The sequence below is a fragment of the Panthera uncia genome (assembly GCF_023721935.1).
Source record: "Panthera uncia isolate 11264 chromosome B3 unlocalized genomic scaffold, Puncia_PCG_1.0 HiC_scaffold_1, whole genome shotgun sequence".
In the NCBI taxonomy this organism is placed as follows: Eukaryota; Metazoa; Chordata; class Mammalia; order Carnivora; family Felidae; genus Panthera; species Panthera uncia.
Genome location: NW_026057582.1, coordinates 90,400,461 through 90,418,826, shown reverse-complemented (window position 1 = coordinate 90,418,826; position 18,366 = coordinate 90,400,461). Strand labels below are relative to the sequence as shown.

Here is an 18,366-nt window from a genome sequence, read left to right as displayed (position 1 = left end):
GGTTAGAAGGAAGATTTTGCTGCTTCATGATATTATGACATTTTTCTCCTACCCGCAAACATCCAGAAGCTAGAAGAGGACTGAGTCTGACTTTTAGAATGATTGAACATCAGTAAGGTCAAGAAAATGTATCGGGAGCACATGCAGATTTTGTTCTTACTGCCAATGTATTGCCTTCTGTTCTGCTGAGCATTTATTATTAAAGATTGTATCCTTCAGAAATGCGGCAGTAAAATCCAGTGTAACGGCTGATTTTTTTCTAGCCACCACATTTAGTTTCTCACTTCCAATTGAGGAATAAAATGTAGGACCATAAACGATAGGACATACAACTCAGAAATCCAGGAGAGGTATGGAATGGTAGTAAAAACTAAATCTGGCAGCTGATGTCACTGCAGAGTTTTGACCTCTATGCTAAATATTCAAAAGGAAAAATTATTGTCTATCCTAAAAGGAAATAAAGTTCCAAAGCTACTCTGTTGTAATCGTTGCTTCCTTTACTGGCATCTAAAGTATTTAAGCAACTTTCTTCACTTGGTTGTTGGTATAACCTTTTAGTGTGTGAAATATATAGTTAAATGCTATTCACATTACCCTATTCTTAAAAATATTTCAATAATTACTTGTCTTCACACTGGCTACCTGTGATTCAAAATATTTAAGCACGTCAAACCTAGACACCCTGTCTTCAGAACCTGTCTGAAGCATACGGAAGAAAAGCAGTATTTATAGTAGGACTTCAGATCATTGGGATTTTTTTTTCTTTTATTAATGGATACTTAATTTTACCCTTAGGCCTCTCTACTTCCTCACCTTTCCACTTTGGGCATAGTTATTTCCAAATGAATATATTAGTTCCATGGTGCTATTTAATTAATATGTAAACCAGATTTTAAGAACTCTACCTCATCCTCAAGAGATTCCGTGGATGGCTAATTATGGATTCATTAGCAAACAGGGGGTATGCAAAAAGCCTAGCACCTAGCTGCAGTGTGAGCCTGGTACTGAATCTGAACTCCCATCCACCAAGCCTTGTAATTTTGCCTCAACGGTGACAACCAGGGACTTGTTTGGTACAGAGAGGGCTGACTGAATCCAGCCTGAAGAGGCCAGCATTGTCTCTTTTATTCCTAACCCATTATAGCTCAGTCATCCACGAAGGAGCTCAAATACTTTCCTTAAGTTATTTAAAGTAATGAGTTGTATAAGTGAAGTGTTAAAAATATTTACAGACATTTGCTCTAAATTTCCCTTTCAAGTTTCAAGAGTTGTTGTCATGTTCACATTGGCACTCAGATCCTCGTTTACCCTAGGCATGCCCTGCATGACGTCTATCCTAGTTGTCCCAGTCCTAATAGATTGTCTTCATGTGCCTTTAGTTCTTTAGTACTTTCAACCCACCAAAGTACTGCCCAGAAACAAACGGTAAAGAATTCCTAGCCGCTGTGGGGAAGTTTGTACCTACTGATTTGAGTGGGGCCCCTGTGCTCTCTGAAGCTGGAAAGAAAACCTGCAATTCTATTTAAAATAAAAAACTGGGGCAACCATAAGCATTGGCATTCAAGGTCCCCCAAATGAACTGCCAGGCTTTGGAGTCAGGGAGACTTGACTTATTTAGTCTCTCTTAGCTTCAGGGTTCTCATCTATAAAATGGGGAATGATCACCCTTGCCTCACAGTGTTGTGAGAATTCAGCGAATTGATGTGTATAACCTGCTAGTACCATGCCTGGGACCGCGTGATAGGGGATAGCTATTACCACTATTGCCAGCACATGCTCATAGCTTTGTCTGTTAGAAATTTACAACTTCTCAGCTAACTGGGTGCAAGAAGCTAAAAGTCTCCGTGGCCCAAAGTAGTACCCTTCTTTCCACCAGATTTCCTCCAGAGTTTAAAAAAAGATTAGCTGTTCTTGGAGTGCCTGGGTGGCTCAGTCGGTTAAGCATCTGATTTTCAGCTCAGGTCATGATGTCATGGTTCGTGGGTTCAAGACCTGCATTGGGCTCTTTGCTGACGGCTCAGAGCCTGGAGCCTGCTTCAGCTTCTGTGTCTCCCTCCCTCTCTCTCTGCCCCTCCCCTGCTGGTGCTCTGTCTCTCTGTCTCTCAAAAATAAATAAACATTTCAAAAAATGAAAACAGTTAAAGATAAGCTATCCTTCCTTCCCTCTTGACCTTTGCTCACCCTCACCTTTACTCTCTTCTCAAAGACAATTGTCTTCCTCCCGTCAGCCCTTAAGACAGTCGTTTGTAATGCTTCTGTATCTAGAAATACTTTCTCTTTTTCAAAAATGCATTACAAGTATGTCACAAATATATTTTTGTATATATTTTTTTACTATTTGTGCTTTACTTTTAACATTCTTAAAATTCTCCCAGATATTTACAGTTACTGATTTTAGAACTGTAAGACTGTTGGAGACGGTTTTGAGGATGAAGTCCCACAACCTCTTTCCCACCATCGAATGCGCCAACCCGTGTTGCTGGCATCATTACCATCCCTTCAGTTTTAAAAATAGCAACCAAGTCCCCAGCAACTGTGACTTTGCCTCTAAATTAATATAAAACAAAGCTCACAGATATGACCTTATTTATTTACAAGATATCTCAAACCCTTTATCTTTTAGCATAAGATAAATTTATTTAGGTGTTTGTTATTTTTTAAAATAACTGAAGACAAGTTACGCTGACCCTGAGATCTGCTTCCTGTGTGTTTCACTGTGGGTTATTAAGTGATTGTCCTTGAGGGTATTACAAACGGGCTTTTATTTCCTGCCAGTTGATTGCATCTTCCCTCTGGAGAGTCATGCTTCTAATCTGCAAATGGCATTGTGTGTATTTTTTTCCCTGAGAACCGAGATAACAAAAAGCATCTTTAATTATTAAGATCTTATCATTCATCAGTTTACTGTTTTCAATAAAAGTCAGAATTACCAAGTGGCTTTTTGCTTGTTTTTACAACGTCAGCAACACCTCTTTTTGAAATCCTTAGGGTTTTCATGGGTTCTTGTTTTCAAACATGATTTTTCCTTTCTATATATTGATCAGATAAATGCTTTGTATTTTTGCTTTATTTCTTAACTTGCACTGCACTCGAGCGAGCTAACAACCACAAAAACCAATGTGTCTCTTTAATTATTTTCTGACATACATGGTGTCTGTCTAGACAACTGGGAAATCATGGTGCTGCCTCCCAGTTTATGACTCCTTTGTGACTAGATAACCCCTGGTATTTCAACTTTCAAAACAGGAGAGAGTCATGATCCCTTACTATTTTTTAAGAATATCTGTACCAATATATTCCCTATCTGGATTCCTTTTTATTCTTAGTGAGTAAGTATCACTAACTCTGCCTCTAAATTTTTAATTTTCAACTTCTCTCTCCAAGGGACAGAGAATCAGGACTCCACAATTGCTAAACTACCCAGTGTATATTTATGTTCCCTTTTAGGGTGCTTTCCTTTTCTCTTTAAATAGAAACATTTGTATTTAAGTCCGTACCTCAGTATCATGTCCTAAATGTACTCTTATCTTTCAACAGTACAATCCATTCATTTTAAATGCAATCGTTTTCCCTTTCTTATAGGATACTACAGACTATGTTGCCTACGTAGCTAAAGATCCAGTTAATCAACGAGGTATGGAAAGCAACTTCTAGATTTTCTTAAGAACTGGTATATACCAACTTTAAAATGTAACAAGGAGGTTTTTTTTTTCAATATACAGGGTAATGAGGATCACTAGAGTGCTGTATTGGGTTCTAGAAATATTATGTGAATTTGAGTTGGAAATAAATAGCCCAGCTAGCAGAGCAAAGTAGAAAAAATTATGTAGCTGGGATTTAGATCCTGGTCATCTGAGGGACCCTCATACCAAAAGGTTTATTATCTTTTGTATAATCAAAAGAGAAGCTGTTCTGGTTATAATAATAGAAGGAGCTGGCTGCTGCATCCCCAATGGATGAATGAACTACATAGAGACCCAAGCCAGTGAGGTTATTGGCCCACATTAGTCACAGCAAGTGTGTGTGTGTGTGTGTGTGTGTGTGTGTACGTGTGCATGCACCACACATGTATGTTGAGCCTGTACCTTTGCTGTTCAAGAGTCTGACATCTCATTTTGAGTGTTTGGCTTCTTCTCATGTTTTGGATCTCAGCTTAAATGTCTCTTCTTCAGAGAGACCTTCTTTGACTGATAGCCCCTCCTATCTCCAATAACATATCCCACCCTTTTGCATCATCATACTTTATTTCTCTTCTTATTAACACTAACCCCACATTTTTGTTATTTTATTTACCATTTGTTGATGTGTTTAATGTCTTTCCTTTCTACTGAAACCTCCATGAGGGCAGGAACCTGTTTACCTTATTCACTGTTGTTTCCAAAGCACTCACCCCAAAGCCAAGCACATAGGTGTTGGAACAAAAATACCTATTTTTGTTGAGTATCTCAGTGAATGAAAGAGTAAGTTGATTGGATTTCTCATCCCAGGATTTAGCAAGTTTGCCTAAAGAAACTCATCTCCCAGTCAAACTTTGGATGAAGGGCTGGAAGTTCCTTAGCTCATTGGACCTCTTTAGACAGACATGGTTGTTGTTGCTTCTTATCCCTAACTCTGGGACATTCAGATTCCTTGTAGGGATGAGTCTTAGGTTGCTTCTTCTCCTTGACTAGAACCTATTAGGGTGGCATCCTCTGCCACCCCAGGGATAGAGTTTCTCTCCCCCCCCCCCCAATTTATTAAGTACACACATGGAGTAGCATTTGGAAATTCAAAGAGCTATAAAACAAAGATGGAAATGTACATGGTATGCTGGGGGTGGAGGGCAAATGAATAGAACATATTTACTAGAAAGCAGATTGGGTGCAGAGAAAAAGATTTCTAAAAGGCATCTAGAGGGCTGATAAGTAGGCACTTAATCTTCAAGCAAATGGGTGGAGAATTCTGTTGACAGAGCAGAGCTTCACGAAGATTGATTTGGGAGCAGGATGGATTCAGGAAGAAACATAAGACAGGGAGATCTATTTGGAAGCTATTGTTATAGTAAAAAATGAAATGATAAGGGGCACCTGGGTGGCTCAGTCAGTTAAGCTTCTGACTCTTATTTTGGCTCAGGTCATGATCTCATGGTTTGTGGGATCAACCCCCACCTTGGGCTCTGTGCTAACAGCTTGGAGCCTGCTTGGGATTCTCTGTTTCATGCTCTCTGTGTCTCTTTCTCTCAAAATAAAGAAAACTTTTAAAAAACGAAATGATGAGGACCAGCTGCTAACACAAGACCTGACATGTAGTAGCTACTCAGTAAATGCTTGCCAAAAGAATATGGCTTGATGACATGGAAAGGAAGAAACAGGTGACAAGTACTACACAATACTCAGTTGAAACTGACTCATTGTAAACTGTACAATGAAGAATGGATAATCACCAAAGGTGAGTAGGAGAGACAGGAACTAGTGAAGGGGAACGGGGGTGTAAGAATGAAATACAACAAAAGATACCAGAAAAGAGCAACTGCTTTTAGTTAAGCCTGAGTTTCCCGAAAGAGTAACTGCATGCTATTTTGGGCAAGGCCTCTGAACAACAAAGTCTTTTCTCTCAACCTGAAAAGACAGGGTGAGAGAAAGAACAAATAGATCAGGAAATCTAGATGTTTGGTAACTTTACCATCAGTCACTGAACAGCTCAGACATGTCATTTCTTTTCAGTAAGCAGTGGTGAGGAGTTCTAAGATTCAAGTCAGTCGCTTGCTTTCTTCTTTAGGGGAATGGATCTACCTACAAGACAGATGACTTAGAAACACAGAGTAATTTTCTTGGATTACTATGTTAGCATTTTGTCATCCTTATGCCTCCTTTTTCAGTCTCTCATTCCCTTTCTTACTTATCTTGGTTATAGAAACTTCTGTGAGAAGCCACTCTGTTGTCAACATACCCCCTACTTGCACAACCCTGTGGTGTTAAATCTTTTCAACTCACCTCAGCCCCTGGACTTTAATTTCTGCACAGAGGTGCTGACATAATTTTCAAGCCCACAAATAATTATTAATTACATGCTAATATGAAAGGGGCTGAACTAATCATTGTGGAGGAAAACAGTTCCTGGCTAGCCTGGGCTCATCATTTAATGGCAGAGAGAAATAGGATGTGCCTAGAGAAGGAGGGGGTCCTGGACAACAGTGTGTGGAACATAGCAGGGGCTCAGTCGAGATTTGTGGGTGAAAAAATCCTGTAATGAGAGCTTGGGGCTATGTGTTTGGGTGGTATGTGAGTGTGTGTGGAAGGCTGGGGTTGCAGAGAAGTGAAGGAATAGAAGTAGGGGAGCCGTGGCCGAAGAGATAGGTCAGAAACAGAGTGTAGAGGGCTTTGAGTGCTGGCCAGAAGGCCACTGGGAGCCATTAAAAGATTTTGAGCTTTATAGCCATTATTCTGGCTTCTGCCTTTTTGCTGAAATTGCAAAGTGATAAGTTTTCTGGCATTTGTATCTGTGAAAATGATACTGGAGGACAGAAAACAGTCTGGAATTGTAGAGTCCAATTTTGAGGATATCTCATTAGTCCTGGGCAGGAGTGGTAATGTTTGCATTGCACTGGGGGAGGAAGCGACAGTTTGGACAAATATGGGAACTAATGGAACTTGGCAACAATTTAGATATAAAGGTTGGTGAAGAAATAGAAATCAGATGTTCCTGAGGACTTAATGAGATATATACAATGCAAACATCTCCATATGTGGCTCCTAGTAAGTATATAATAAATGGTAGCTATTATTATTATCATCATCATCATCATCATCATCATCATTATCCTTGTGATTTGGAGTGGTGTTGCCATTGAAGAAACAGGGATTATTACAAATTGGAAAAAGACAATCCACTAGGGAAATAGGGGAAAAACATTTACCATTTATTGCATGCCCACCATGTGGCAGGCATTGTCTCAATTCATCCTCACAACAACTCTCGGAGGTCGATATTAATTTATTCCTTTGGTTACCAAAGCAAACACTGGCATTGAGAAAGTGAGATCATTTTCCTAAGTTCAGCCAGCTATTAAGCAAGTGAATCAATTCAGGGTCCTGAGCACAGCTTTAAAAAAGAACATTACAAGGCACCAAGAAACATTTAAAAATTTTCAAAAGCTTACTAGCTACTTCGTTAGGAATCAACTTATAAATAGATCTCATATTTCATCTTCAAATTTTAAATATTGAAAAAAAGGTAAGATGGGGCTTAGAGTAGTAGTTTTTCTTAACAATGCTGGTAGGAGTATAGATCCAAACATTTTGGAGAGCAAGATGACAATTTGTACCCAAAGTCTTAAAGAGGGAAGTACTTTTGAACCAGCAATTTAACTTCTAAGGAAATAATTAGGACATGCACAAAGACTAAGCAATAAAGATTGTTGTCGTATGTTATTTATATAACAGAAAAAATTAATTTAATATTCATAAATGCAAATTATTTAAATGAATCCATAGGATGTACTACTATGCAACAATTTACAGCTAGTGTTAGAGTGAATAATGACATGGGGAAAATGTTGACAATGTTATTATGTGCAAAAAGGAGATTGTGAAATAATGGGTATAGCATGACCCCAGGTAACATTTTGTAGGGAGATATACTTAGAAGAAAGATTGGAAAGATTAAAAAGAAAGAGATGCCAAAATATTAATAGTAGTTATCTTTAGGTAGTGAGATTTACATAATTTTTTTTCTTGGTAGCTTTTTATTTTCTATAACTCCTGTAATGAATATTTATTGTATTTGTAAAAAAGAAAAAAAAATGTTCTAAGTCCTAGAATAAATAAAGAAAATAGTGAAACCAGAAAGAAGATGTTACAGAATTATCTAATGAGTTTGGTTCATCTGGGGAAAATGTTCAGCAGGCAGGAGAAGCTCAGGGTCAGGGAGGCGGAAAGGTGGGAGTAGAGCTGAAGGGGATGGGAGTGTGGGGATGGGAGAGACAGAGAAAGATAGAGAGGGAGACCAGACCTTCAGGTGCAGGTTTGGAAAAACTGCCTCATAGCCCTAAGAGTAAGCAAGATCACTGAGGGAGGAACCAGGAAAGAAGAGGGCTGAGGCTCTCGGGGAGTGGTAAGAGGAGACCATAAAGGGCCAGAGGAGTAGTCGGGAGGAGGAGAGGAAATCAGGAGATGAGTATCACCTGAGAAGGAGGAAGAGCAAATTTCTCCGGGAGAAGACACCTTGGAATAAGGCACCCCAGAAAGTCACATACTGAAAAGGAGTTAGGGGGCGTGAAGGCAGAAAATAACCTTCAGTGTGCCAACGAACAGGCTCTAGGTGCCCCTGGGAAGCAGGATGTCAGTGGATGGGTAAGGGACAGAGGGCGGGACCTCCAGGATGAGGAAGAGCATAGCTGTCAGGCAGAGGAGTCCAGGCTCCTTGCTAAGAATCCTGAATGTTCCCACTATCTGTCATCTGCCCAATTCACTTTTAGCATTAGTAGATTCAAGTCGGGGCAGTTGCTCCTTTTTTTTCCATCTCGGCTGGGACCCTTTAGTGAACGCCTCATTTTATAAAGGGCCTTTTCTGTAGAAAAGGTAAGTCACTCTAAGAATGTTTTGAGTTTACTTAGTGACTAATACAGCTTGCCCCGTAATACATACTCTCTTCACCTCTCATTCCAAATGTGTAGTAGTCCAGGGAGGTTTAAATAGTTTCTCTGAATCTGGTATGTGAAGAGGCCCCAGTCTACCTGGGTGTATATAGGAAGGCCATGGTTTTCAGTCTCTGAAGAAAGTTAAAAAAAAATTTTTTTTTAAAGACCACAAAAATAATTTAAATTAGCCTGTTTATTTACATTTATGGTTATGGTCATAAAATATATGGACTACTATCCTGGTGACATCAGTTTACTGTGGACTGACTGCTGGCTTACTTCTTTGGGCGGAGTTCTAAGTGGGGAGGACTCCTTGCTTCAGTACCACAGCACCATCTGGTGGTTGACCTGAGAAGCTGCGCTTTTGAATTTCTAGTTTATTAAAAAATGGAAAAACAGAAACAAAACAAAAAAACTCTGGTCTATTAAAAATAGATATAAAACTAGTAAAGAAGGGCCTGTTATCCTCTAAGAAGAGTTCTCAGCCTCTTGTGCATGAACATCCAATTAGGAAACCAAATGAAAAAAGTTTGAAGAATATGTATCTAAGATTAAAAAAGAATCCTCCCTAATATAGTGCTTGATACCCAAAGGTAGAGTTATGGGTCTGTCTGGCTACGAGGTGGAGGGAAAAGAATTCATATCTGCATCTGATTCCATCTCAGACCTTCATGCAAAGTTATCATGTCAATGGAAAGTCACATTCTTTTTTGGCAGTTGGGGCTTTTTATATACTTGTCTTTCTACCTTCTCGTTAGCTAAAGGTTGGTAAATTCTTGGCCAACCTGGCTGCTTATCTAAGCTTCTGGAGATGGGTCTAATGCTGGGAAATGGGCACACCTGTGTTTGATTCAAAGCCCATCCCTATTCTGGCCCATGACCAACCTCAAAAAGAACCAAGACCATTTTCGCAGAGTGGTGTGTCTGTGAATACCAACAACAGCACTATCACAACATGTGTGTTCACTGGAGATAGTGAGGCTGTACAGAACGTCTGCACAGGGTCAACCTTTCTGTCCAATGTCATTCCTTTCATGGTGCCGGGCACCACTGTTTGTCGTCTGATCTTCTCAGAAAAAGTAATATGGCAGCAATGAGGTCATCCAAAGCAAAGCAGAATGTGTTGGTAGCATCAGTCCAGGAACAGGACCAAATGCTCAAAGTATCAGAGTGAGAAGAGTTGAGATAAGTAAGAACATTTTAGATGTGAGAAGTGGTACAGGTCGGCTGGTGGATTTAGTTGTGTCTTTCCTTCCTGAGTACCCACATGCCACAAGAACGCACATGCCTGTTCCTCAGAAGGCTGAAGCTACTGTGACAGATGAAGGTTGGGATCTCCATAAAGCAATAAGGGACTTTAAAACCACCAGTGCCCTGGGGCACCTGGGTGGCTCAGTCAGTTGAGCATCTGACTTCAGCTCAGGTCATGATCTCGCAGTCTGTGGGTTTGAGGCCCGCATCGGGCTCTGTGCTGACAGCTCAGAGCCTGGAGCCTGCTTCAGATTCTGGGTCTCCCTCTCTCTCCCTGACCCTCCCCCACTTGTGCTTTGTCTCTGTCTCTCTCTCAAAAATAAATAAACATTAAAAAAAAAAATCAGTGCCCTGTCTTGGCAGGTGAAGACATTGCTACAAAGTCACTTGTTCAAGGTCATGTAGATGGTGGCATAATTGAAATTTGAACTTGAATCTGAGTCTTTCTAGAGTTCTTTCAAGCGTTCTTGTTTTCTCATCCCTTTTAAGGGAGACACACTTTCATGTTTCTTTGTGTGTGTGTGTGTGTGTGTGTGTGTGTGTGTGAATTTCCTGTCTCTCTCATCTTCCTTGTCTTCATCTCTAGACATCTTCTTGAACCTAAGAAAAACATAAAATTGAAAAAATCATATTCTGCATTTTGACATGATTTGGGATCTTGACTTTTCTTTTAATTGGACCAGAAATTTATAAGGTGAAAAACAAAAGAATTTAAGGGCGTAACCTTTTTTAGTCATAATGTAACACAACTTCTCTTGGGTCAGTTGGAGAGCACATTTCCAAGGGCACCTTGTAGATTTAAGTATATCTCCATGAGTAAACCAAGCAATGATTCACACCACTCAATGGCTGTAGGAACCTTTCCCACTATGGGGATTGCTGCAGGTGTCATTTTAATGCAATTGAAGAGAACTTCTCACACTAGAATTATTGATGCGATTCAGGAAAATCAGTATGTATTCATTCAACACAATTTTTAAAACACCTTCTATGTGTTGCTCATGTGTGAAGCTACTGCAGAGAAAAAGAAGGGTCAATTTAAAACAACAGTCTAAAGATAGATCAAACATTTTCCTTTGGCAGAAAGGGTAGACATTCTTTTTTTCTCCGGTTTTTAATGTTTTTTATTTATTTTTGAGGGAGAGAGAGGAACAAAGAGAGAGGGAGACACAGAATCTGAAGTAGGCTCCAGGCTCTGAGCTGTCCTCACAGAGCCCCATGTGAGGCCCGAACCCACAAACCGTGAGATCATGACCTGAGCCAAAGTTGGATGCTTAACCGACTGAGCCACTCAGGTGCCCCCATCTATAAGCATTCTTAATTGGATTTTCAAAACTAGAATTAGCTCCTAAGTCTATATCAGTTTCCAAGTTGCTTCTTTAAAGGGATAACCTTATAAGAAATGGTAATGGCAATTCTTTTAGAGATTTACACCTTAGCACTGTTTGATTTAGTAATACCACTGCGCCCCCACCGCCCCCCCCCCACACACACACATGAACACACACACACACAAACACATGCTTTCTAAAAATTTCATTTGGGGCACCTGGGTGGCTCAGTTGGTTAAGTGTCTGACTTTAGCTAAGGTCACGATTTCATGGTTCATGAGTTTGAGCCCCGTATCTGGCTCTTATTGCAGAGCCTGCTTCAGATCCTCTTTCTGTGTGTGTGTTTCTCTATGCCCCTCCTTTGCTCTCTCTCTCTCAAAAATAAAGAAATAAACATTAAAAAAACCAACCCTATAAAAATTTCATTTAAATCCTTTAAATGAAAGTCAAGTCAATTCTGGAATGAGAATTATTTGAGATTCTTTGAGATTCTTATTTTTTTAATTTACTTATTTTGAGAGGAGAGGGCAGGGAAGGGCAGAGAGAGAGGGAGAGAGAGAGAATCCTAAGCAGGCTCTGCGCTGCCAGTGCAGACTCACAAACTGGGAGATCATGACCTGAGCCAAAGTCGGTGGCTTAACCGATTGAGCTACTTAGGAGCCAGCCACTTCCTGAGATAATTATAACATAAGGCTAAGAAAAGAAACACTGTTGTAGGTACTACTATTGTGTACTTTTATAGGCTCTGAAAATTCTATTAGATGTGAATGAATTGCCTTTTACTTCACATATATACAAAATCCTTTCCAAGAGAATGCAAAAGCATAAAACCATGCTTCCAAGTCAGCACGGTTAGCTCATTCCATAAAGACAGCTCTCTCTCCTCTCCTTTGGTGTCCCTTTTAGTAAGGTGTCCCAGTGTTGGCTCCACAGTTCCTGAGACCCAGGAGGCTTCCTGGGCTTCTATTCTAATTCCCCATGCACTCGCTTAAGCTGTTCTCAGAGAGTAGCTAACAGTTTTTACAACGTTCTTGTGTATATTTAACCATTATTACGCTTCTTCTCATCCCTCCATTCTTCAGGCTATACAAATCAATATGTATTTTAAAGATTTTACTTCTCACAAGATTTATTGCCTTTATCTTTAAGTCATCCTGATGAAACTTCCATTTCAATTAAATCTCCATATTGCAGGGCCCTAAGCAAGACCCCAGACTCTCATCGAAGCAACAATGATACTCCATATGGTGGGAGGTGAATTTATAGTCTCTCCACATAAGCTCCTGATTTTATGTAGCAGCAGCAGCAGCAGCAGCAGCAGCAGCAGCAGATTTGCTCATTTGTGATATTCTGTCAGCTGCCCCCTCCATAATTTATCTCTTTAAATTACTTGTGAAAATCTTCCTCTTCCCAGTACCAGCTTCTCAGAGAAAGTATCTAATAAAAAATTGTAACATCTTCTGGTCATGCCATTGTCACAAAATCTTGTTTTTAATGCTTAATGGAGATAGTTCTTTAGTAGGGTTGTGAAGACAGGGGTTACCATACCATCACTGCTTTATAATAGCAATGACATGGGGCTCCTGGGTGACTCAGTCGGCCGTGTCCAACTTTGGCTCAGGTCATGATCTCGCGGTTGATGAGTTCGAGCCCTGCCTTGGGCTCTGTGCTGACAGCTCAGAGCCTGGAGCCTGCTTTGGATTCTATGTCTCCCTCTCTCTTTGCCCCTTCCCCCACCTCAAAAATAAATGAATGTTAAAAAAATTTTAAAAATGGCAATAACAGGGCAAAGGGGTATTATAAAGCTCCTGTTTTTGCCAGCAGCTCATCCCCTACTTTGAGTGAGGAGAGAAGGTTTGGAAAGTTATATTTTTGCAAAGACAACAGCACAACCACAAGCCTTCCTGTCAGATTGCTGCCCTCAGCATCTCTGGTATTGAATTCTAGAGCTAACATTGAACGTGAGTCACGTTATTGGTTAGGATCAGTCTGGTTTTATAAAAATGGGGGCCCCCAAAAACCTGTCTTGAGACCAAAATCTGTCAGTGTTTGAGATATTTAAATGTAAACTATGAATGGTTTTTTTCTCTTTGATGCAAATGAAATATGAGGTATTCTTTTCTGCCATTTCAGAGCTGAAGAGAGCTTATAAACCTACTCCCTTTTATTCAAGTACCAGTTCATGTTCTGGAAATATTTTTATTATAACCTTTTCTTGTTGAAAATTTATTACAGTTTCTTTTTGTTCGTCCACTTGCAGCCTGCCACATATTGGAATGCCGCAGCGGAATGGCCCAAGATGTCATCAGCACCATAGGGCAGGCTTTTGAACTCCGGTTTAAACAGTATTTGAAAAATCCTTCTTTGAATACTTCTTGTGAAAGGTCAGCCAAGAGTTCTATAATTATTTGACTTGTTATATTTATTTTGCTGTATTTTCAAATTAATATGGCATTTTCAAACTGACTAATGAAATTAGTAAATTTTTTCTTACAAATAGGCAGTTTCAGTACAAACTAATAATGACATTTTCTATTTTTCTTTCTCTTGTATTTGTCCAGATATTTCCTCTTGCTTTGTATCAAAATTAAAGGAGACACTCCAAGAAGGGGTCTTCCCTGTTTCTCTGATATCATACAGAGTTATGAATTAAGTAGTATCATAAAATAACAGATATCAAATGTCTCAGAATTGTTTCAATCCCAGATCCCATGCATACCACTAGAAAAAATATATCAAGAGGTTTCTGGGTGGCTCAGTCAGTTAAGCGGCCTACTTTGGCTCAGGACCCGATCTCGCAGTTCATGAATTCAAGCCCCGCGTTGGGCTCTGTGCTGACAACTCAGAGCCTGGAGCGTGCTTCAGATTCTGTGTCTCTCTCTGCCCCTCCCCTGCTCATGCTTTGTCTCTCTCTCTCTCTCTCTCTCTCAAAAATAAATTTTATAAAAATTAAAAAAAATTTTTTTTTAAATAAAATTAAAAAAAATCAGAAATGAAGAGGCAAACAGTAGGAATCAAATGTCTATAGCAGGAATCGCTGTTAGTTTGCTAGTTTGCAATGTAAATAGATGAGTTCCAGTTAAACTGTGGCAGGGCTGGCAGGTGATGTGACCCAAGGATCTGGTTGTTCTATCTGAGGCGCAGAAAGTCTACAAGGAAAGCTGAGCCCTTCAGGCCTGACAGCCTCCAGCAGTGTAGAGTACAGTGAGCAGAATTCATACCCAAGAGACAAAAGTCTTGGGTACTTTAAAATGCACCCCCCCCCCCAGGTTAGTTACTTTGTGTATTAACAAACGTTGGGTTTGGAGATCTCCCTTTTTAAGGTGGTCTGGGGTAGCAAAGGAGAGGGGGTTACTAGGAAGCCTTGAGGTTGAATTTTTCCCAGGATAACACTTACATCCTAGTGCTATCACTTTGTTGACAGGTAACGAACCCGACAAAACTGTGTGGCTTGTCAGTAGAATCAGTTCAATCCCAAAGGACTTGATTTATTCTTTTTCATAAGAAAGCTACTAATTCCAATTTGGAAGAAAAGTTGTTTGTTTTGTTTTTGTTTTTGTTTTTGTTTTGCCCTGTTTCGGTTTTTAAAACAATGCATGTTTACATAAATCTACCCACTTGCACATATGGTTCTAATATTTCTTTATGAATCCCATATACTTCTCCAGATTTGTGCAGACGAGATGGCTGGCCATAACTCTCTTATTTTTTTCATCTTAGTTTCACAAACTGGGCCAGGCCCCCTGCCCAATATCTAATTTTTTTTTGAGCAAAACATTTCCAAAATGGTACAATCCAAACATGCTGAAGATACTCAGGAAAACTTTAATTTTGTATCCTGCTGACATAGATGACTTACATTCAAGGAGTGTGTGTGTGTGTGTGTGTGTGTGTGTGTGTGTGTTTCTCTTAATCACTGGGAGGAGACACAAAAGCATCACCCTTGGCACTTTCCATTGGCTTGCCCCACTTTAATTGTCTATGGAAAGCTAAACAACCATCTGGTTGCTTCCATCCAGATATTTGACATCACTTAAGCACAGCTATAATTTTAAAACATGAATGCAGCATTTTTCAGGATGATTTGCATGGTTCTGATCCCTCTGCCTCCCCTACAGCATTTGAATTCCCACCCAGTCTCTTGGGGATTCTTTTTTCCCTTACAGTGAGGAGGTGCCTCTTGATGGTCCTGCTGTGGAGAGAGAAGATCATGAGTATTACAATGAAATCCCAGGGAAGCAGCCACCTGCAGGTGGTGTTTCAGATGTGCGCATCAAAGTCCAAGCCACAGAACAGATGGCTTACTGCCCCATACGGTGTGAAAAGTTGTGCTATCTGGTAAGTAATGCTTTATGGTTACCGGAACTTAGCAATGTGATTCTGTCCTTGTCACTAGAGAGTTTGAGTTTCCAAATGCTAGTTTAGAGAAAGTGCCTTCCTCAGTACTGAGCCAGAGAATGAATCACTGTCGGAGCCTGCACTGGACCATTTTTACTCCAAATCCACCCCCTTCCTCGCTGCCTAAGTGGATGACTTCACATCTCCTTTCACTGGGAAGATGAGGGCAGTCCAACATGTTACATTCAACTTCACCTTTCCTTGTCTCCACGTCTTCCCGTATTCTCCTGGCTTCTCGTCCTTAGCGACTGCCTTCACAGCCATCCTTCCCCTGAGCTCCTGATCCCATCCCCACCTTCCAACTCTCTGCCCTTGTTCTGTCTGTCTATCAACCCCTGTCTCAATCTTTATTTTCTCTTCGTCTACCAGTATCTTCTGTCTGCAAATGAATTTGGATTCCTCCAACCAACTTACAATGTCTCACCTCCTTTTACCCACAAACTTCTAGAAACCATCATCTCCATCCCAGTTTTTACATCAACACTATACTTCTAAGATCTGAATTCTGCTTGACAACTTGATAGAAATTACTTTTACAATGGTCACCAATGGTTTTTTGGTCACCGATGGTTTCATTGCTAAATCAATTTTCTTCTTCAATGTTCTGAGTCTGTCTACAGAATTTGATACCCATTGGCTGCCTCTCCCTTAATTTTAGAACTTCTGTTAGCTTCTAAAGCAGTTCTATTATGTCATTCTCAACCCCCATCTCTAGTTACTTCTTTTTTCTCATTTTCATGTCTTCCAACATTTTATTATGAATGTTTTCAAACACACAGAAAAGTTGAAAGAATTATACAGTGACCACTCATATACACAACCTAGATTCTACAATTATCATTCTACTAAATTTGCCCTGTCATCTTATAGAGCTGTTTCAAAGTAAGTTACATCTTTTCTTTTTATATTTTATTTTCTTCTACCCCCTCCCCTTCAAACCCCAGCCCCCCACCCTTTACCACCCTTGCTCTGCCCTTGGCCTTGCCCTTGGTTTCTCCTCTGGCATGCCACCTGTATACACAGTCTTCCAGCTTCTCTGTCTTCAGCCATTACTTATCTCTCCAGCTGTAATGCCATAAGCATTACATTACTTGTTTATGTAAGATTGAATTCAGCATTTTCTCCTTGACTCCAAACCAGATTCCTCTAGTGACTTACTCATGTTTAATTAATGACACTGCTGCTGTTTCATTAATCTGCAGTCTTTTGTTTATCTCACACTTTGGACTCCATGTCAACTCAGTCTTCAAGACTGAAGATTCTACCATGAAATCTTTTGATGGAATTTACCCAACCTCTTACATTCCTCTTGTACCTTTCTAAGTTCTGGCCTTCATGTGCCCAGATGATTCTGAAAGCCCCTTCCTTGTTTCCAGTTTCATTCTCTCAAACCCTTCTGCATGGTACTGCTGGATTAATCTTTCTAAAGGATAGATGTTGCCCTTCTCAAAGGCATCAGTGATCCCATTCCATTATTGAATTGTGTATATCTATATCTATCTATATCTATCTATATATGTATATTAATGCAATATATATACATATATATATATATATATATATGTATATATATTAATTGATGGATGACATTTTTAAGGATGGAAAGTGAGCCCGGCACAAACCTCATTAGAGTAGGGCTCCAATATGCCAATGCACTGTTAGGTAGAGGCTTGCTAAATACTGAGAGTTTATACAAGTGTCCTGGAAATCACACTTTCACAGTTTCTGGCTGAGACTTGGATTGAGTCCTGGAATAGGACCTCCCTAACAAAAGCAGTGATGCTCAGGATGCGGGCCTTATATCAGCAGCCTTTACAACCACCCCTGCCTCAGACCCACCTCTGCAGCCCCCGCACAGTGCGCTATCTTAGGAGTCTATGTTCCCCATGCAAAATCTCACCTTCCTTTTGTTACCTGTCAGACACTAACTATGTCAGAAAGTGGAGCTGTCTGCTGTATTCTTCCAGGACTGTTATTAGTGTTTTGTTTGTTTTTTTGGCAAGTTTATGAACGTATACCATGTTTGTAAATGTCTCACAATTTGTTGTTCGTGCAGCCTGGAAACTCCAAGTGCAGCAGTGTGTACGAGAACTGTTTAGAACAAAGCAGGGCAATAGGTAGGTACAATTGTCCTTCCCCATCTGCCACTCTTGTTGTTCCTTGTAAGTCATATGGTTGTGTGTGGCCTTCGCTCTGAAATACTTCATGGGAAAGTCAGGTGTATAATGCTTCAGCTGCATCCCACGTTCTGAGAGGCCCAGAATGCCGCATGTGTGTCACTTGGGAGACTCATGGTTTCCCCTCACTCTTGTGTGCTTGAACACACTGTCATTCTACCTCTTGAGGTCTTTGATTGCTTTAACATCATTAAAAGTCTCGCTGAAAAGGTGTTTTCTCTGCTTAAAACTCAAGACAGCTCCACTTCAAAGAAGATCAGACATTAAGCTAATGTGAAAATTGATGCTTGTCAAGTCCATTAGGATTAAGGTAAAACCTTTTTTGTCTGCTTGGCATCGAAAACAAAAAGAAATCTGAAAGGTGAGAGTCCCAGTTAGGGGCCAACTACCCCACGTTTCCCAGGGCATTCAGTGTCTTATTACTGGATGCGATAATTGATGTGGGGCACAACTTTTCCACAATGCAAATGTAGAACATCAACTCTCAGACTGGAAGTATGTTTTCATAAAATTTTGCTGCTAGTTAGTCATTTAATACTTATAAATTGCTGAAAGTACTTATTTCTTTGGGAACAAAGTTTTGCAGCATTAG

The 18,366-nt window shown here is 40.1% G+C and overlaps 1 protein-coding gene across 1 annotated transcript in view; it reads left to right on the top strand.

The window, feature by feature from the left end:
- SHC4 (SHC adaptor protein 4) overlaps positions 1-18,366 on the top strand; it is a 129,901-nt gene that overhangs the window by 85,527 nt on the left and 26,008 nt on the right. The window contains exons 6-9 of the mRNA XM_049613605.1: positions 3,583-3,634; positions 13,460-13,583; positions 15,366-15,537; positions 17,654-17,714. Of these exons, the coding sequence (XP_049469562.1) occupies positions 3,583-3,634; positions 13,460-13,583; positions 15,366-15,537; positions 17,654-17,714 (409 nt within the window). The remainder of the gene's footprint in view (positions 1-3,582; positions 3,635-13,459; positions 13,584-15,365; positions 15,538-17,653; positions 17,715-18,366) is intronic.